Source organism: Euprymna scolopes, chromosome 39, assembly GCF_053919585.1.
Source record: "Euprymna scolopes isolate OS-2025 chromosome 39, ASM5391958v1, whole genome shotgun sequence".
Classification (NCBI taxonomy): domain Eukaryota; kingdom Metazoa; phylum Mollusca; class Cephalopoda; order Sepiida; family Sepiolidae; genus Euprymna; species Euprymna scolopes.
The window spans coordinates 69,157,263-69,179,386 of NC_136520.1; the positions used below are offsets into that span (position 1 = coordinate 69,157,263).

The window sequence follows — 22,124 nt, forward strand, 5'->3', positions numbered from 1 at the left end:
TCCATGATCGGTACGAACATAATTAAAAAAAAATATTTTTCTGTGTTTTTGTTTTATAATAGGTTCCATTCTAAATAATCGCCTTATATATATATATATATATATATATATATATATATATATATATATATATATATATATATATATATAAATAATCAAACGATCACCAATAAAACATGTTTATTCAATTTTTGGAATCGGCAAGAAGGAAACAAAATCAGACACATGTGAAGTTATTAATAGAAAGAAAAGAAAAGAAAAAAAACAATTTCATGTTTGTGCTTGTTTTTTGTTTTTTTTCTTTAATTTTTATTTTTAATTTTTTAATAACTGGAACTATTTTTCATAATAAAAAAATATATATATATTTCTGCAGTTTACGGACCATGCTGAAATGATAAACGTTATTTGGACACCCATTCTTAGCATAAAGAGAAGGGGGAATTGAAGAGCGGCTTTGTTAACTATTCTGTACTTTCACCTAACTATTTTATAAACAAAGATACCGTAAAGCTTGAATTTAACTTCAAGAATCATACTTTTTAAAATATCACAGTAAAATTAAAATATAATTGAAGTTTTTATCTTTAAAATGGCTGTATTTGAATCCTTTTTTTTTACCATATTAGTTTCAATTTTATAACAATTTGTCTCAATTCTTAATTTAATGATCAAACAATATCTCAATAAAATAACTTATTACGATATTAATTGAACCAATCAGTTGTGAAAATTAGAAGTAATTTGATTAGATAATGTCGTTTCTATGGCAGCCATTTGAAAGCTGAAAAGTTCAAGATAACCAATTATTTTAATTACTAAAAGAAAGTCATTCTAATCTTATTACGATTTGGTTTGCACATTAAATTGTTACGGATTGGTTTGGTATTAAGTTACTAACAAAAACCTATATTAAAAAATCGGTTCTTAGTTACCATTCAATCTAATTAAAAAAAAAAAAAAAAATATACAGAAACATCTTTATGTACGTGCCCGTCACAGAACGAAGGTGTCATATTCTAAAAAAAAAAAAAAAAAAAAAAAAAAAAAATCACGTAAATTGATCAAATAGTTTTATATTTAAGTAAGAAAATCAAATTTCATTCGTAAGCAAAAAGGGACTAGTGTCTCGCATGCCCATCTTGAAAAAATACACTGGCAGATAAATCCACAATAATTCAAGTTGCTACCGATTTCACATTAATCGTTTAAACATGTTTTCTTCATAAAAATAGAACTACTTGATCAATTTACGTGATTTTTGGAATATGATATTTTCGATCAGTGACGGATACGTACATCGTAAAGATTTTTCAGTCGCTTTTTATTTATATATTTTTTTATTTAGGGTTTTATTAAATAAAATTCTAAATAAGAACCAAAATATCTGTTAAAAATAACATTTCTTTTTCAATAAATAAAAGCGAAAGTAAAACGACTCCCGAGCAACGCCGGGGGTGGAAGAAAATTATTTAATTAAAATAATCAGTGGGTACTTCTGCGGTTTATTATGTTTTTTTTTTTACTTTTTTTTTTTTTTTTTTTTTTTTGATACGATGTTCCAGTTTAAAATTTTATGGTATTTTTGTGTTTATGAAATTATGGGGAAGTAGAGAATAGTTAACATTAAAAAAAAAAAAAAGCCCTGCCCCTGCGCCCTCCCCATGTTAAGAATGAGTTTTTAAATAATGTTATTATTTCAGAACACCGATCGTAAACTGCAAAAGTACCTATCAACGTTTAAAAAATATATATAGAGAGAGAGATAATTAAAAATAATGAAAAGAATATCGAAGCTATTTAAATAAAAGGCACAAATATCACTATAATCACATTTATTTATAGTAAGTAGCCATGAACTGGGGGATCAAAATTGTAAAAGGTTAGTATTAAAAATTGACCCCCCACTTTAGAACCACACATTATGTCGGGCCTAGCAACAGGGCTTTTTTTTTTTTTTAATAAATACACACACACACACACACGTGGCTTTTAAACTGAATAGAAAGCGAAAACACACGACAGGAAAAGATCAAAGTTTTACTTACAAATCAAGAGGTCTTTTATTTCGCTGGCTTGTTTGTTTGTTTGTTCTGAGGAGAGATTCCAATTTCAGCGAACAAGAAAAAAAATACCTGCTAAACAGGGTTACCAGACTATAATAAATGTTTGAAGCCAAATTTTGCAGGGGAAAGGGCCAAAAAAGGCCAAATTGAAACATAAAGCCACGCTTTTAGAAACCAAAAAAAAAAGCTAAAATAAAGGCCAAATTTTCTGTATTACTGCTATATAAAGAAAAATGGTTAGATTGAAGATGTTAACTGGGATGTTAGATTCCAAATATTTGTGTTTTTTAAATTCATTTTCCATTGTTTTCATACCAGTGAATTTAAGATGTTCCTTATGAAATTGAAATTATGGGTTTTTATATATGCTTTTGGGGAAATTAATTTTTTTTCAGATAAATACATTTGTGCCAAGAAACATTAAAAATACATTTTACAGTTTACATATTATTTTTTAGAGCGTACTAGAGGCCTTTAAAGATTATTTGAAAGCGTTATATAATGAACTGTTGATAAATTTATAGATGAGTGCCCTAATCTAAATCCTACTCCTTAAAAGTAAGATTCTTCTTTTTTAGGCAATTACATGTTAGAAAAAAACCCCCATTATTTTCAGAATTTAGAGTTGAGAATTAGTTTTGCATATAAATCTAATGTACATTTGTAACTCAATTCGGACAATTCGTCTATCCAAATAACACTTACGTTTATTTTGTTTATGAAAAAAATTCAAATAGTATTTTGTACACTAACAACAAATTAATACAAATCAACTTTGTTTTAAAAGAAAAAAATGAACCTTTAGCTGTTTCATGATTTTCAATAAATTGTGAGGAAAATATTTGAAAAATAATATATCCATCTATCATATGAATCTCACCTGTCTTTTTAAATGTATGTATGTATGTATGTATGTATGTATGTATGTCTGCCTTAAACTTTCGACAGAGACAATGGATTTTCGTGAGATTGGTATCATTTTGAAGCTTGACATCTTGGATGACAAATATCAAAAACTTGGCCAAAAACATTTATTCCTTCACCCTCAACTGGGCAGGGGTCGATTTTTTGCAAGCCATTTTTGCAAGTCATCGTATCGGTTGGATTGATTTTGCCTTCTTTTCAGAACTTCCGGTCGTATCATGGAGTAGCGGTAAGACGTCAAATTTTCTTTCACTTTTTTTTTCACCTTCACGTCATGGGTTCGAGCCTGCCTGCTTACTAGCACTTTTCTTTTTTTTTCCTCAACACACACCTCCAAACACCCGGGAAACGCTGGGCACCCAGGCTCGTGTAATATACACCACTCCTAAGTGCATTTTGTGCATTTACAAAAATATATGGATTTATTTAGGGATTTATTTAACAACTTACAGATTAAATCGTAATATAGGAACCACTAGATGTGTTATGATTAAATTCTGATATAATGAACTTGTTTATCTCCCAAACTGTCATGGCTGATTTTTTTTCACCTTCAGTGAAACGAAAAACTCGGTATTTTTATTTTAGGCTTTGCTTAACACGACTACACACAAGTGTAGTTGAGTAACGAGTTCAGAACATTCACAGCCCTTAAGTATCTAAACTGGATATTATATATATATTTTTGTTTTCTTTACATGGGGGTCACCACTTATCAAGGCCCGAAGGCCACTCAAGGATAAGGGTTATTGCGTGTACAGTAATCAATGAGATAGTATTGTAGTAATCATTAGTATTGAGGGTTTTGATAGAGTGTCTTACTTAAGGGGGCGGTTTGTCAGGAGTTTGTTTATGTTGGACTTGAAGACGTCCAAGTTGTAGTCAGGTGGAAAACAGGCAAGCGGCAGAGAGTTCCACTGGCGTGCAGTTCTAAGAAAGAAGCTTTGCTCATGGAATCTACATTTGGATTTAGGTACAGATAAAGAGTGGGGAAAATTATTGACAGTAGTTTCAGCCAGACGGGTGTTTCTCGTGAAAGATTGGTGAGGGGGGACGAGGGATTGGAGCTCAGCAACTGCCATGGAAATAATGATAAAACAAAGACAGGCTCGCAACGTCTCTTCTGTAGGAGAGAGGTTGCAGGGAAGAGAAAAGGGCATCCCCCACTAAACCACAAAGTCTATTTTGTACTCTGTCAAGGCAGGATAGGCTGTTTTTAGCAGCTCCTGCTCAGATGTGGCAGCAGTACTCCATCCTTGAACGTACTTGGCTTTTTTACAGATAGAGAATTGCATTAGTAGTGAGATATCTTCTGAAGCAGTAGAAGGATCCCACCATTTTCCCAGCGTCCCTGGCAACAGATTTGATGTACATGTTCCATTTCAGATCAGGAGTAAAGGTCAAACCCAGAAGCTTGTCAAAACATGGAGCCTCCCCAAGACGAGAGCCATCCATTTCAATTGATGCCAGATGAGGATCAGAGCGTTGATCATGAAAAGATAGAAGCTTGGTTTTGGATGCATTAAAAGTGACCAGTCACCTCTTCCCTTATTTTACCACATGCTCAAGATCAGAGGAGAGAGAATTAGAGAGAACTTTGTCATTTACGGCCTTTGATGTGTTGCCATAGATGGTCGTGTCATCAGCATAGATGTCAACAAATGATTTAAGTATGTGTTTTGGGAGATCATTGATGTAGATCAGGAAGAGAGTTGGGTCTTTGGATGAACCCCTGGGGAACTCCAGCATTAATACTTTGGGCCTCCGATTTCTGCCCATCAACCACTACTCTTATGAACCTATCAGAGAGAAATGATTTAATGATTGAGAAAACATTTCCAGTCATACCGTAGCTGGAAATCTTGTGAAGTAGGCCCTTATGCCATACCTTATCGAAGGCCTTCGATATGTAAGAGCAATTGGCCTGGAAAGGAAACCTTTGTCAAGAGATTCACTAATCTTATGTGATATAACCGTTAGCACATCTGCTGTAGATCTTGCATATATATATATATATATATATATATATATATATATATATATATATATATATATATATGTATTAAGTACTTTATTAAAGCAAAACAACTTTATTTTGGAAATCGCAATCGTTGCTCATTCTCTATCCCTATTTTTTTTTATCACCCACTAGTTCCCACTCCCACTTTGAGATTGATTTGCTTGTTTTGTTTTATAATCCTGAAAATAGTGAACAGGCTACACTTAGAATGTTTAGTTTAGAGAGCTTTACTAACCTGCCCTTTCTCTCATTTTATTTTGTTCTTTTTTTGGTTGTTTGTAATTTATCCCACTCCAGCTTGCATGACATTTTTTTTAATGTAAAATTAATATTAAAAAACATATTTGAAGTAAGATTAGGCCCATAAAGTGGATGTGGTATTAGGGGGATTAATTAGTTTAGAGTAAGCTTTAAAACATTGTAAGACAAAATGTCTTATGATTATTGACCCCCCCTCCCACCACACTTCTCAATCCGCCAAACAACTTTGGCCTCGTTGTTATTTTCAATTTATTGTCAATTTTTGCTGCAAATCAAATAAACCAACATTTTATGTACACACCACTTAAATGCTCTCATAAAATTTAATTCAAGATATACGAAAATTGAAATCAAAATGAGACAAATCAAAATGGAAAAGTTGGGAACAAATATCCAATCAAGAATTCACTTTGAAATAATTACTCTTCATATGTAATTTATAGTTAACTCCCAATGATTCGTTACTTTAAAACAAAAAAATTCAATCTCCTTTAACAATAATGCCTTTTACGTCATATCTCTACAAGTTAATAACATAATTTGAACTCCTACATTTGATAAGATGTTAGTTCAGATTGGTCAATTAATATTTGACCTTCAATGAATAATGGTGAAAATCGATGATTAGCTTTTGATACTAAATACTGTCTTTCTCTGACTTAACTGAAAGAAGCCTGAAAGGAGATGTTGTTTACTGAAGGGTTGTATCACATATACTCAACAGCTTAAAAATATTTAATTACAACGTTTTCTTTAATAGTTATTATCAGATATATCTTTTATGTAAAATCATTGGAAAAAAACATCTAAAAATTAAAAAAAAAATGAAACAATAAAACATTTGAAGTCCAAACTGCTTCAAGAATACAAAGTTGTAAAATTTTTACTAATAATATAGAATTAAAGATATATTTCATAAAATAGTGAAGAAAAAGCCAAAATTTAAAAAGTCCTACACAATATTGAAGACCAAAGTTTTTAACAAATTAATTATAACGTTTTCTTTAATAATTACTATCAAATTGAAATATTTTTTTTGTAGAGCAGAAAAAAAGCCAAAATTGAAGCCAAAATTATTAAAAAAAAGGCCAAATATAATTCTTGAAGGCCAAACTACTTCAAAAAAGGCCGATTCACGACATTTGGCCTTAAAAAGGCCAATTTGGTAACCCTGCTGCTAAAATTCACACAGCTACAAACAAGCAGACTGCTCCTGCTGTTTCTACTGCAAATCTACTGCGATCCTACTGCTCTACTCTCTGTCAACAATTGACAATTTTCTAGAAATATCTTGCTCAGAGTTCAATCTAATTATTAACAAACAAACAAACAAAGAAAAAACAGAAAAAATCTTTATGATGTACGTATTAGTCACGGAGCGAAAATGTCATATTCCAAAAATCACTTCAGTATTTTTTTTATTTAATCTTTTAGATTTTTATATAATTTTTTAGATTTTTTTATTTTTTATTTTTTAGAGAGAGAAAATATTTTTTGCATGATTTATAGCGATTAATAGTATATCGTAGCCACTACCAAGCTGATTTTAAAATCTGTAGTTTGAATTGAGTTGTCTCCCTTTAGTATTAAATATGATCAAGACACACCATTCTCGCTCCCTCATAAAGTTTCAAAAATAAAGATGTGTACCAGTCACAATAATGTACTATTTTCTCTTGTGGATTAATGTCCCCTTGCTGACTAATGCAACCATGTACTGACCAATCAGCTAGCAGGGTGCATTAATCCTATATGTTGCTTAAGGAACTAATTACCCCTGTTGGTAATCAGAGGAGAACTCGGACCAGCAAAGAAGAAAGACCTCTCTGCTCCCACTCTTTGTCCACTGACTCCCTCCAAGCTGCGACTACTTCACTGAAGACCTCCACTGGACAACCTGGAGACACTTCACGTTTCTACCTCCCGATATGGGAACATTCTAGAACATTCTATTTCTTTCTTTCACCTCGGACAGTCCCACTTCTTACATTGTTTTGTTTGAAAAAGAGGTTTCGGTTAATTATTCTGTGCACTTGTGTTTTAAATTAATATTTTATTAAGGAGTTTGTACACTCACGCATATAACTTTCCTAAAAATGGTTCTTTATTTTTGTTTGTTAATAAGGTTGAGCTCTGGACTTGCACCCATTTTTACAATAAAACATAGGATTTTAATAAAACAAGATTTAATTGATTATTACCCTTTTTTTTTTCCTTTATTAAGCCACTAGTGTGGGAGGGAGTACTTAGCGTTGCTCAGTTGCAAAAAAAAAAAAATTGTGACAACGGGAGGGGGGGGGGACAGAATTTGGGTTGCATCAGCCGGAAACAAAATTGAAAACAAAATTTTGTAAGCAAAAAAAAGAAAAAAAAAACATGTGTGCATAACTCAAGTTAGTAAGCAAATGCGTTATCAATGGGTCCAGGAGGACACAGATGTTATAATGTGGCAAATTTAGCTTTTTTTAAATGAAGAACATAATGATGGTTAATGCATGTGCGGTTTGCAAGCAAACTGTGTCAAAAGCAAGGTTTTTATTTGACCCCTCCCCTTCAAACAAAACATTTCTACACAAAATAATGGATAGTCTTTTCCAATTTTTCGATATTTTTGTCTGAGAGATCACTCTTTCTAACAATACTGCGTTTGTGCCTGTACAATACAGATGACAAAAGTTTTTAGTGGTCATACAAACACATACACAGACGTTTGAGATTTATTTCATAGATAGTCATAAAAATCGTTAGCAATAGACAGAGGCTACTAAGCTAATTAGGGAATGCATAAAACATAGGAATATTGTGATAGTTTGACAATACACAACTCTAAAAATGTGACAATGATACAATGTTCATTTACACAATTCTGAGGCAGCACGTTCAGGACTGCAGAACATAATGCAAAAGGAGGTCACCAAAACAAACTGAGCAAACACCAGTGTGATTATGCAGTGGTTCTAATGTGAATGTATATTGTTGCAGGTTTGGTCTGTTCACATTGTAGTGGACTGGTGGATATATTATACATATCCCCCAGTCATACAAAATAGGAGAAATGATTTAAATTGGGAAAGGAAAAATGAATTGCTTTGAGGAAGGAGCGAACAACACGTTTACTTGAATTAAACGAACAGGAATTTATTTTGTGAAGAAACAAATGAAAGAAAAGGGTACAACACGTGTTCATGCCCGCGTTCATCTCTCGCTGTTTACTGGTGAGGAGGAAAGTCTATTGTCATTAAGAGAGAAAGTCAATCCAGTGTGGTGTGCATCTCTCGTTGTTAGCTGGTGAGAAGGAAAGTGTATTGTAGTATAGAGAGAGAATGAGAAAAAGTCAATCCAGGCCATGGAGATAGAAAGCGTATAAAGTGTACTTACGTTTTTTTTTTAAATTTTTAAATTTTTTATTTCCATACTTTGTGGGTCAGGTGCGAACGCAGACCCCACAATTTTAATGAACCACTATTCTGCAGGATCAAACATACCCATTCCTGTGTCTCGATACATCTTCTATCATTATATGTGATCAGTTTTTTTAAAATAGTCAACCATGTAGGAGCCTATTCGTGACCACACACACACACACACACACACACACACACACACACACACACACACACACACACACACACACAGCTTTATATTATAGATATATAATATTTTTTCAATAAGTATTAATAATTTTTAATACCTACGGACGCTTCTGCAATCACCAGTATGGGAAGTGATAATTACTGTTGATTGCGTAGGTATTAAAAATTATTAATACTTATTGAATATATATATATATATATATATATATATATATATATATATATATATATATATATTTGTCTGCATGTGGTTCTGTGTGTCTGTGCATTCGTTTCCAAAAGACTTGAAAACGGCTGGTCCGAATTTTATGAAATGGCACAGGAAGGTACTTTATGTGGCTAGCAGTGTTCTTAGATAGGTTTTCCATCAGAATGTATGCAATAAGTATCAATAATTGATAACCAGCAGTAATTATCATTTCCTGTACCGGTGTAGTTCTTGACTATACAGAAAGGTGCTATCGTTGTCAAAAATAGCCCTATCAAAGCTAGAAACGATGCCACAATTTATATAAAAACTAGCATTGTTCAGTCGTAAAATATGCATGAATATTATATTTTAATTCATACAGAAACTGAGACATGTGCATGCGAGTATTATGTTTTTTTCCAAACAGTTCATTTCTTGTTAGTAAAAAACAAAAAAGATATGTAGCAGAGAAGCGATCCCCCTGCGAAATCTAGCGAGAGTTAAGCTAATTTACGTATAAATCGACTCACACAAAGAGCAAAGAACATAAAACCAGTTGACATCTAAAAGGCAAGAACACATGCTATCTGAGTATCCACCGCGACGAACGGACCTCGCTAAAAATAAAATACTCAAGCTGAGATCAAAACCAAAACCTAAAGTAAAAAAAAAAAAAAAAAAAAGACAGTGGGTCAAGTATGATAATCATTGCATCAGCTTGATATGACTTTTAAAGAGTATTTTCAAATCAAGTCATAAAGATGTCATGTTTTACGACCATGCATGTGCAGTCGTCAAACAGTTTAAAACAGATAAAAATCCGGTGGTCTCCCATGTACCCATTTTTCAATTTTGACCCCCTTAACAGCCCTTTTTTCCGAATGAAAACCCGGCCCTGTCGGTGGGGCATTAGAATACACTGAATGCCTCCCTACAGAGGGTAAAAGTCCCTCAATGGGTGTCCTGGATATGACCTTAAACTATATTCAGTGGTGAGGCCCCAGCTTGTGGGCTTTGGGGAGTGTGGAGCCACCCTTTAATTACCATTGTTCCCAGGTCCACTCTGACCCGGAGTGGTAGTACGTGTTAGGGTCCCAACTATGGGTTGAATAGAAACCGACTTGAAAACAACAAATATATTCTATTAAAAATTTTTCCTTCAAAATCTTTGGATTCGGCATTAAATAACCTGAAAAGGGTTGATATGCTGTAAAACAAAAACAACCAACCAACCAACAACCGAATCAAAACCAATTAAAAATTTTTCCACATGTCTGAATATCCTATATACGAAATTTCAAGTTTGTAGATCAAAATTTGTTGAGTATATAGGTTAAGAGGTGTCCTCACACATTTTCACTTTTATAGATATAAAGATAGATGATTTTAAATAAATATGCTGCAAAGCAAATAACTTTATAAATATTTTATTTCAAATAAATTATTTTTTTCTAATTAAAAAGACTTTACTAAAAGACTACTTCTTTTCATTTGAGTTCCTCTTCATTTCCATTTTTATATCAACTACTGGCTATGTCGGATCTATGCCAGTACCTTGGCTAATTTACGAATTTAAAGTGTTTTTCTCCTCTATTTTATACATATCCTCAGTATGTCAGAATTTAAAAATAAATTGAAATAAAGTTTTTAAGCTTCTGTATATGGTTCTTCTGATAAAATTACATGGGTCAGGAAACGACATGATTACCATGATTTCTAAAATTAACTTTTGGGTAGCTAATGAGATCAGGTGGAACATAGCCACCGTGTGTGTTAAGTCTACAGTGGAAATTGGATGGTAGTCTTTCCTAGGCACAAACACCTGTAGTGATTCATTAATTCTACAAGCAGATCCGTTGTATGCGTTCAAAGAGAAATAACTATCAATAATTCCCCCCACTCTTTATCTGTGCCTAAACCTAAACGTAGATTCCATGAACAAAGCTTCTTTCTTAGAACTGCACACCTGTGGAATTGTCTTCCGTTTTCCTGCTTTCCGGCTGAGTACAATATGGTTGTGTTCAAGTCTTACGTAAATAAGTTCTTGATGAGCCGTTCCATATGAGTTAACAAATTTTCTGAATTTTCATTACTAATAATTACTATATTCTCCAATTTCTACTGTACACTCTTTAACCCTTATCCTTGAGCGGCCTCTTGGCCTTGATAATGTGGTGATACCTATGTAAAAAAAAAAAAAAAAAAAAAAAACTCAATTGAAATTATTTTAAGTTTTAAAATAGACAACTAAATCTAAAAGAACATAGGTTCGTCCACGCAAACAGATGGTGGAATGTTCACTGCGTGCTTTGCCCCAAAGTCATGTAAATTCTACAGGGACTAATTTTTGTCTTTTCACATATGAATACAGTAAACAGGATGAAATTGATACAATTTTGATTATAAATGCAGTATGCAGGAAAAATCAAATCAGTTTCATGAGAAACCAGTACTCCTAACTCAATCGCAAGATTGTAAAAACCATTTACCAGGAAATATGCACACTGAAGATTTCCGCCAATGGATAAATACCTTACTGTTATGTAGCGAAGGAAGGAAGGATTTTGTCTGTTTTTTATTTTTTTTATTTTTTATTTTTTACATGGAGGTCACCACTTATCAAGGCTCGGAGGCCACTCAGGGATAAGGGTTATTGCGTGTACAGTAATCAATGAGATAGTATTGTAGTAATCATTAGTATTGGAGATTTGATAGAGTGTCTTACTTAAGGGGGCGGTTTGTCAGGAATTTCTATGTTGGATTTGAAGACATCCAAGTTGTAGTCTGGTGGGAAACAGGCGAACGGAAGAGAGTTCCACAATCGTGCACTTCTGAGAAAGAAGCTCTGGTCATGGAATCTACATTTGGATTTAGGCACAGATAAAGAGTGGGGAAAATTATTGACAGTAGTTTCAGCCAAACGGGTGTTTTTCGTGAAAGATTGGCGAGAGATTGGAGCTCAGATTTCGATTTTTAAAGCTCAGTTCGATTTTTAGGAAGAAAAGCTAGTATTAAAGATGGGGAGGGAGTGTCGGCGCTTTACATTGAGTTATCATGGTGTATTCTAAAAATCCAAACAAAAATTAAAAAATTCCAAGATGTCTACCTTCAACGTGCTGTCACAAAAACGTGTTTTTCCGTTGTAAACAAACAAACAAAAAAAACTACTCGATCAAATTAAGTGAATCCTTTTTCGGAGATCCCCAATTCAAAACGGATACGTACAATATAATCCCTTTTCGACATTTTCACTTTTTCAATGTCTTGATTAAACTGTACAAGTACCCAATAAACATTTTTGTCGTCTTCTCGAACAGCCAAATATATAAATGAACCCAAATGGGGTTTGTATTACTACACACACACAGATTCGAAAAAGTTGTCACAAAGAAATATATAACAAATAAATGTTATCGAAGGCAAGATAAGTTACTTTTCTACCTAACTAGCTCAATATGTTACCGTGAGATATATTCGGTGGGGTTTTAACAATATTTTGTATAGTTTCTATTTTTAACTCATTTTCCCAACTTAACGTGTTCAATAGAGTCCGGCGCCATCGGTTAACTGTATGTTTTTCGAGCTGAACAAACATGTTACATTAAATAAAAACACTAATTTCATTATGTGTGTCTCTTTGTATCTATGTATGTAATCGTGATATGTTTAGTGTGTAAAGATGGCCGTGTTCATAATGTCTTATATGTGTGTATAACCAAATGTTGACATACCTTTTTTCTGCCTCTTGGCTTTGTCATTTGTACAAAAGGACTGCATTTACAAAATAACAAATTGGAGGCTTCCTTTAATTAATTAATGCTTGGTTTATTTATTTCTCAGTCTTGGCAGTTCAACATTCTTTCTTATTGGCTGTTCTTAACTCGTTTTTGCATTTGCATTTCTTTCGGTGACACAATCTATTCTGTCCAAAATCGGAAACCAGACTGACTTGCATGCGAAAGAAAAGATATCTTCCTCTCTTTCTTTCATGCTCTCTCTCTTTCTTTCCATGTTCTCTTTAACATGCACCCATATAAGGCACTATTGTCGACCTCCAGCTACAGAGTTTGACATACGGCAGCAACTTAACCAACCCTCACAGCAATCACAATTTCCAACATGCTGGCATAACCCAGAATAGATTACATATCGTTACCAAGGGATTTCTATTTATACAAGTGACAATGAATGACGCATTTTCTTTAAATCTGTCTCGTTTATCCAGACATGGATTCATACATAGCCGTCTACACCAAAACATTTAAAAAAAGATAAGAAAGATAAGAAATATAATGGATTTTAATTCCATATTGATGACCATCAGACTTCATAATTCCATAACGGATTACCAAGCAAAAGAGAGTTAATACTCCACACCATTAATAAAAAAAAAAATAGTGTTAAATAAAACTATTCTTTATACATTAATATTAAAAAATACAGGGCGGAACGATAAAATCGTCACCCTAGAAAAGACAACATGATTCCATTTCTGTTTGATGAAAACCGGTTTCCTTTTTTGTTGTAGATTATCTACTAGTTGGCCAGTTGTGTACAAATCCCAAGAGCGATAGGCGCCTTCTATCATGTCTAAAAGTAACACTATGTTCAATGAGCAAGATTGGAGATGCACTGCTGTTCAACTGATGCTTTCTACCAATTCAAATTATGACAATAGGACCATTGTCAGCATCCTCAAAATGCAAGGGTGATGAAAACAAAGTTTCTGACCACGGTTATAGTCTTTGGTGTGCTTTCATGTGAAGGCTACATCATGCTACCTCACATCTTTGAAGGGCTTCTTGAAAGTCAACACCAAAGTGTACCTGAATGTGTTGAATAGTATGGTGATCCCCTGATGCAATCAGGTGGCCGCTGGCAGATTCTGGGTGTAGTAGCAGGACTCAGCACTGACCCCCAAATCCAAAGAGACCTAGGCTTGGCTTCAGGAGTGCTACGACTTTGTACCCTTCTCTCACTATCCCCCTCCTCCCCTGACCTGAACCCGCTGGACGACTTCATTTGGTCATACGTCAAGAGCAGCACAAACATGGCCGCCTATAGCACCAAAGCCAGCCTGATCGCCACCATCCGCTGACCATTCGTAGAGCTCCTGCTAGCGCTTGTGGAAAAGGCATGCTCCCAGTTCCAGACCCGTATTGAGGCGGTGATTAAGGCTGAAAGCAGCTACATTGAATAGATGTCAGCTCTACTACATAATCAAGTTACCTGAATTGATTTTTTTCAATAAAAGTTTTAAAATAAAGCTGTAGTGTTGTTTTCTTTTGGGCGACAACTTTATAGTCCTACCCTGTATGTATATGTCACGTTCGAATTGATTGCTATTTGTTGGTGCTGTTCTTGAGTGCCGCATTTTATTTTATTTTTTAATTAAAGAGTCTATGATATTTAAATATCATCAATAATACCCCCCCCCCCAACTTTTATATAGGCATGAAACCTAATGGGCTGGGGACCAAGAATTCATTGCCTACGCAATTTTTATTTTAAAAGGGAGTCACCACTTATCAAGGCCCGAAGGCCACTCGAGGATAAGGGGATTAATAAATGTAAGATTGTAGTGTAGTTGTCGTTAATGGTGTAGATTGGGCAGAATTTGGATTATTTAAGGGGACGGCTCAACAAGAACTTGATTACATTGGACTTGAAGGCTACTATGTTGTAATTGGCCGGGAAGCAGGCCACTAAAACAGTGTTCCATAGGTGGGCAGTTCTGGGAAAGAAACTTTGTTCATAAAATCTGCATTTAGATTTAAGCACAGATAGAGAGGAGGGGAAATTGTATATAGTCGTTGTAGCTAGTCGAGTGTTTTTTGTTAAAGTTTGGTAAAGAGCAGACCACAGATTGTAGCTCTGCGCGAGCCTTTTCTAGTCTCACACAAAAACACGCATTCACATTTCAAGCTATATTACTTGCCATATACATACGCACACAAACATATGCGCGCACGTCCACACACGTCACTTCCCTTTCAAAGGAAATCCACACATGCGCAAAAGACCACCGGAAACAAGTATAAAAGCAAGAGACAAGCTGTTTTCAGCCCTTTTTCGACTTAGCTCTCGAGCTGAGCGGTCGTCGGATCCATTCGTCTCCCCCCCCCCCTGTCGGGGCGCCCACGCACGTCACATCCCTTGCTACTATGTAGGGGGCACGAGCTAACAGACCGTACGTACACTTTATACGCTTTCTCTCTCCATGAACTGGATTGACATTCTCACTCTTTCTCTCTCTATCTACTACTTGTGCCAGAGAACACCACCGCGTAGCTGACGGCTAACATGGCGCAAAGTTTAACTGATGTCAACCCTCTATCTTTTTCTTTGTCTACACGCTGGACTATCATTCCCATTTTCCACTACATTCACTCACCTCTCTTCCCACGCGCGAACAAACAATAGTGACCCGAACGTGAGATGAACACACATTTCCTTCTACACCACCAGTCCCGCAACAAACGATGGTTACACCCGAACATGGACATGAACACGTGTTATATGTAAAACATTCATTCTTTCAACAATAAATAAACGACACGTTTATCTATTCCAGCAATTGAGTCTTTGTTTCCTTCATTCCAGTCGTTTCATTATTTTTCTTTTGTAACAGGACTAGGATTTATATACTCTAGTCCTCTACAGCTCAGACAAGCTATAGACAAGTTTTTTTTATGTTGTATTACATTAAAGTTTAAATTTCATTAAAAGATAAAAACATAATAATACGAATGCTAAAAATGTATCATGTACGTATTCGTCACAGAACGGAAACGTCATATTCCAAAAATCATGTAAATTGATAAAATAGTTTTATTTTTATAAAGAAAATCATTTTGAAACACTTTAAAGCAATTAATGTAAAGTCGTTAGCATTACAAGGCCGATCGCGCATTTTTTTTTTTTTTTTTTTAGACAAGTTTTTTCTTTTATTTTTGAAGACGTCCACTCAGAATAGGAGGAGATAATTCAAGAAGTTCTTACGAACGTTTAAATTTTGTAAAAGAGAAAAAAGGCACATACTTCCCAATAATGACTGTTCAGTCTTCCAAACTATAAATCTTAGTGATTATTTTTATTTATTACGAAAGTTTAATTTAATAAAACAAATTACCAAAACAATTTTTGGTGGTGGGAGGGTTCTACATTTTCCTATCATGACGATTTTCATTCATTCATTTCAGGAAAAAATACAAAAAACAAAAAACGCCTGTTGTAATTTATTTGGAAATCCAGTAATTTCACAAAACCAAGACGGTGGAAATGGATAGAGATAAGGCAAATACGGAATGAAAACCACTAAGCATGAAACGAAACACGAAACCACACAGAAACACCCCATTTAAAAAAAAAAAAAAAAAAAAAAAACTATCCCGGTTTCAACACTTCTTGTTTTAATACATTTAATATATTATTTTAAAAAGACTTTATTTATAGAAATATAAAAACGAAAATTTTCTTTATTTTTTATTGTTTCGTGTTTCGTGTGCGAAGTGCGAAACTATGGAGAAGTGTTTTGCTTCAAGAAATTGTTTTTGTTTTGACAATTCTTGAATTATCATGAAACGGTACTTGTACAGTTTAATCAAGACATTAAAAAATGAAAATATCGAAAAAAAAAAAAAAAAGGTTATATTGTACGTATCCGTTATGGAACGAAGTCCTCCGAAAAAAAAAATTACACTTAATTTCATCAAGTAGTTTCTTTTTTTACAGCGAAGAAACTATTTGTTATGATACCGAGCAAAAGGTTCGATTTTTAGGAAGAAAAGCTAGTATTAAAGATGGGGAGGGAGTGTCAGCGCTTTAAATGGAGTTATCTCCCCGTTTCGTGTTAAAAAAATCCAAGATGACTGACTTCAACACGCTCTCATAAAAATGCGTTTTTCCACTGTAAAAAAAAAACAAAAAAACTAATCAATCAAATTAAGTGAAATCTTCCGGAGATCTTCAGTCCAAAACGAATACTACAATATAACCTTTTTTTTTTTTTTTTCGATAGTTTCATTTTTAAATGTCTTGATTAAACTGTACAAGTACCCATGAAACAATAAAGAATAAATTTTTATTTTCTAGATTTCTTTAAATAAAGTTTTTTCTTTTTTTTTTTTAACACTTGTGTTATCACGAAACAACAATAAAAAAGTTTTTTTTTTTTTGCATTTCTAAAAAATAATTTTCTGTATGGTTTCGTATTCCGTTTCATGCTTGCTGGCTTCCGTTCCATATTTGCATCAACTTGGTCTAGGGAGCGCAATTGTTAGAGATTGGCAGAAATTCTAATTACTTAATAAAACCATAAATAAATGTTAATATAATCAATGCTTTTATTTTGGTATCTTAATTTAGTGCGTTTGTTTTGCTTTTACGAAAAAGTTCAGCGAAACTAACATTTTCATAGAATTTTCTTAATGTTCTTACCTGTTCCTAGTGGTCATAACCAAAAATAAAATAAAGGTGTTCTCAAAAACTAAAATACACAAGTACCACTTTTTTTTTCGTATAATATATTTTTTAAGATGGCAACGCGAGAGAGTCTCTTTTGGATAAAAATTAAATATAATTTCTATGGTATTTTTATGATTTTAATTTTATTTCATTACTAAAGGAATCTTTTTGTTGGAAAATGTTATCAGAATAGTCGAATAATCGAACTTTTATTCCGGCGTACCGTTATTCTCCATCGCGAGATCTCGTACAAATCTCGCACCGAAATAGCTAAGTATTATGGCGTCGTATACCTGTAAACGGACTGTTTCTCCGATATTATTTTAAATTTAAGTCTTTCTAAACCCGCTTCAATTACTCTCCTGCTCAATCCAGGTAGGTAAATGCTCAGATCTGAACTTTTCCTACAAATGAAACTCTTTGTAGCCATTTTATGCGATTTATTCGCCCTGTAACCCGCACTAAGAAACGAAAAAAAAGAAGAAGAAAAAAAGCTATCCATCTGTATAATGTACATGTCAACTTATTCCCACAATAAGAGAAATAGATCAACATTTTTTAAAAATATTTGGTCTGAATCCTACAAAAGATGTATGAGATTATTAGTTTATTTATTCTGATTTTATGGGTTTTCGTTTTATTTGCTGTTCAGAGCTGACAATTCTGATTGTTTATTTACTTGTTTAAATTAGGCTACTACTAGAATAGACTTAAAAATGAGTTTCCATTGATACCAAATAATAGAAATCAAATAATTTTCATAAAGTTTCTTTGACAAAATACACGAAAGAAATAAGGTTATTCTTAAGATATGTAAATAAAATATGAAGCTAAGAATTATTAATTAAAAAAAAAATAAATCTGGTTATTTTAGAAGTTAAAAACTGCGAATAAATCCACTAAAAAAAAAAAGTCCATGTTTCTTTTCAATCAACACTATAAAGTTGTAAATGGTCAATTGTAGTATAGGGACTATTGGTATATTTAGCCTATTTAGATCAGTTTTCGCCCAAATTTCGAACAAAATCAGTCGTTGGTTTAAAATTAGGTTTTTAGTTCTAAATTTAAGTTATTTGTCTTTTAAAAACATTAACAAAAAATTGTAACTTTAAATCAGTTTGAATTACTATTGGCCATTTTGGTCAGATTTTCAGTCGAACTTTTTTTTTTTTTTTTTAAATAAACCTAACGTAACTTTTAACAGTTTTTGGTTTAGTTTGGAGCACGTGCACGCTGCAGTGCACACTGCACGTCACCTATTGAACCGTGCTAAAATAATAACGCTATTTCGAAAGCCATTCTTAACATGGAGAGAGGGTGTTTGGTAACTATTATGTATTTTTATCTAACAATTTAATAAAAAAAATATCAAGTAAAACTCATTTAACTTGAAAATACTATTTAAAACTAACGCGGTTCAAAAAAAAAAGTGCATAAACACCAAAGTCTATTTCAATTCTATTAAAATATCACGTAATTTTTTACTTTCTTTCCACATTAACAATAATCGGGTATACTGAAAACGAATATAGCATTTAAATTTGGCGCAAACAAGTAGTTTTCCGGAATCGCTGGTGGCCATTTTGTACGCGCGAACGCGCAAACCCATATGTACTTTAAAAAAAAAAAATTGTAAAAGAATTCAACGAATTTAAAAGGTACGATAAAGAAGTTAAAAATAACTAACCAATAACTTAACACAACATAAAAAAAAATGAGATGGTCCTGCGGAAAAAAGCTTTTAATAAAGAAAATAAACTTAAGAACAAGTAAACACTCCTATAACAGGAATTAAGGCAAATCAGTTTTCAAAATGTGAGATATTTTAACTGTTTTTATGCCACAATTAAACCAGTTTTATTCTTTATATATATATATATATATATAAGGAAGTATATATATAACTTCCTCTTAAAATAAATATTTTTATTTTACTTACCACGTGGCTTAAACTGGCTTATTACATTGACTCCTTATTTTGTCAAACATCAGATTATAAGCAACTGAGCATTGTGAATTTGATATTTCGATGAATCTTTAGAGGAAACCAGTTCAACCCACCTAGGGGTGAGTACCGTTTTAGTACAATAGATTTATTATTAATAATAATAATGGAATAAATTATCCAACATTTCTTGAAATATATATTTAAAATTTTCAGGGGAGGTAATTTACCTTAAAACTTCGTTTTTAAAATTTCAATAGATTTATATTTGAGGGACGATTATTGTCCAGAAAATTAAGTGATTTATTTACTTGTGATGAAACAAAAATGTTATATTCCAAAAATTATCTAAATTGATCAGGTAGCTTTATTTTTAACAAAGAAAATCAAATTTCATTGTATAAGCACACCGCACCGTGGACTGACTTCACTGGTCTCATATCACCATCTTGATGAAACAGGAAAGTAGCTCCACAATAATTCCAGCTTGAAAGATCAACCATGTAATGCCTACGATTTCCTATTAATCACGTTACGTTAAATCATTTAAAAATGAGTTTTGATATTTTTTTTTTTTTTTTTTTTTACGTTAGGTCCACATCCATAATTTTGTTTAAAATGATGACTTTTAAAGGCTTTCGACTATGCTGAATAAGAAAATCTCATTTAAATTTTGTAGATTCGACACTGCCACCTAGTGGAAACAAATCCATTTTTTTTTTCCACAACCGAGAAATTAGTAATGTGCATACATGTAAAACAAAACAATTACAACTTTTTTCACTTCCTTGAGTAATTTCACGTTAAGAACGGCTTTCGGAATAGACAACCCGAACCTCCATATTAAGAACGGCTTTTGAAATTGACACCCCCCAACCTCCCCACATTAAGAACGGCTTTTGGAAAAAACACCCCATTTGAGGGGAATTGAAAAAAATATTTGCCTCAAATTTAACTGTGATATTCATTGTCAGCATACCCACCCGCAAATACTATATAAAAAAAGTTGGCGGGGATGGCATTGTAAGTTGTAGAGAAGTAGATTAGTTTATCGTGCACATGTAAACATGGTGACCAGTGAATTACAGTGCATAATACAGGTCTTTATATCTCGAAAACCACTTGTCTCTGCAAAATTTAAATGGGATTTTCTTATTCAGTATAGTTGAAAACTTTTACAAGTCATTTTAAAGAAAATTGGGTACTTGTAAAGTTTAATCAAGACATTAAAAAAATGAAGATAGCGAAAAGGTTATATTGTATGTATCCGTTATGGAATGGAGTTCTCTGTAAAAAAAATTTCACTTAATTTCATCAAGTAGTTTTGTTTTATTTACAGCAGAAAAACACATTTTTATGACAGCACATTGAAGGTAGACATCTTTGAATTTTTTGAAAACGCCACATGGAGATAACTCGGTTTAAAGCGCAGACACTCCCTCCCAATCTAGCTTTTCTTCATAAAAATTGAACCTTTTGCTCAGTATCATAACAAATTGTTTTTCGCTGTAAAAAAAAAAAAAAAAAAAAAAAAAAAAAAAATACTTGATCAAATTAAGTAAAATTTTTTTTCGGAGAACTTCATTCCATAACGGGTACATACAATACAATCTTTTTTCGATATTTTCATTTTTTAATGAAACTTGATTAAACTGTATAAGTACCGAAAATTGTGTAGGTGGAACTAATGTAAAAATTTGTGTGGAACTCTCTTCCGTTTGCCTGTTTCCCACCTGACTACAACTTTGGTGTCTTCAAGTCCAACATAAACAAATTTCTGATGAACTGCCCCCTTAAGGCACTGTTGGTGGGGCATTAGAATACGCCGACTGCCCCCCTGCAGAGGGTAAAAGTCCCTCAATGGGAGTCCTGGATATGACCTTAAACTATATCCAGTGGTGAGGCCCCAGCTTGTGGGCTTTGGGGAGTGTGGAGCCACCCTTTAATTACCATTGCTCCCAGGTCCACTCTGACCTGGAGTGGTAGTACGTGTTAGGGTCCCAACTATGGGTTCAATAGAAACCGCCGTGAAAACAACAAAAATATTCTATTAAAAAATTTTTCTTCAAAATCTTTGGATTCGGCATTAAATAACCCGAAAAGGGTTGATATGCCGTAAAACAAAAACCAACCAACCAACCGCCCCCTTAAGTAAGACACTTTATCAAATCTCCAATACTAATGATTACTACGATACTATTCCATTGATTACTGTACACGCAATAACCCTTATCTCCCAGTGGCTTCCAGGCCTTGATAAGTGGTAACCTCCATGTAAAAAAAAAAAATTTACCTGATGTTATAATAAAAATGAAACTGCTGTATCAATTTGCATGATTTTTGGAATACAACATTTTTTTTCCATCATAAAGATTTTTCTGTAGTTTTTTTTTTTTTTTTTTTTTTTTTTTTTTTTTTTTTGTAGAAAAAATTCTGGACAACCATTGCAAATATTTAATTTATACATTTAAAAAAAATACATAGAGCTAGATTAATAGCTTCTGAATGGCGGGTAGATATATATGTTGCTACACATTCATGAGCATGTTTCGGTCAGCTAGTTACAAGTAACCTTTTCAGGCGATATTACTCATAAAAAAGTTTAGTCCATAATCTAGTTACTTGTAACTGGCTGACTGAAACATGGTGGAACAATGTG

General features: G+C 33.2%; 2 protein-coding genes across 8 annotated transcripts in view; one reads left to right on the forward strand and one right to left on the reverse strand.

Moving 5' to 3' along the window:
- The window catches only part of LOC145263835 (sperm-associated antigen 1-like), a 135,668-nt gene extending 118,143 nt beyond the window's left edge, over positions 1-17,525 (reverse strand). For 4 of the 7 annotated variants that reach the window (XM_080120907.1, XM_080120904.1, XM_080120905.1 and 1 more), the window contains exon 1: positions 2,049-2,236. In XM_080120907.1, the coding sequence (XP_079977033.1) occupies positions 2,049-2,221 (173 nt within the window). In that variant the 5' untranslated portion in view covers positions 2,222-2,236. Of the gene's footprint in view, positions 1-2,048; positions 2,237-17,493 lie in introns of those variants that run through there. The other 3 variants (XM_080120906.1, XM_080120903.1, XM_080120908.1) reach the window with 2 other exon arrangements.
- Positions 17,526-17,767: 242 nt separating this feature from the next.
- Positions 17,768-22,124, forward strand: part of LOC145263837 (cullin-2-like) — a 102,003-nt gene continuing 97,646 nt past the window's right edge. Inside the window, exon 1 of the mRNA XM_080120910.1 lies at positions 17,768-17,895. The gene's annotated coding sequence lies outside the window, so the exon portion shown is untranslated. The remainder of the gene's footprint in view (positions 17,896-22,124) is intronic.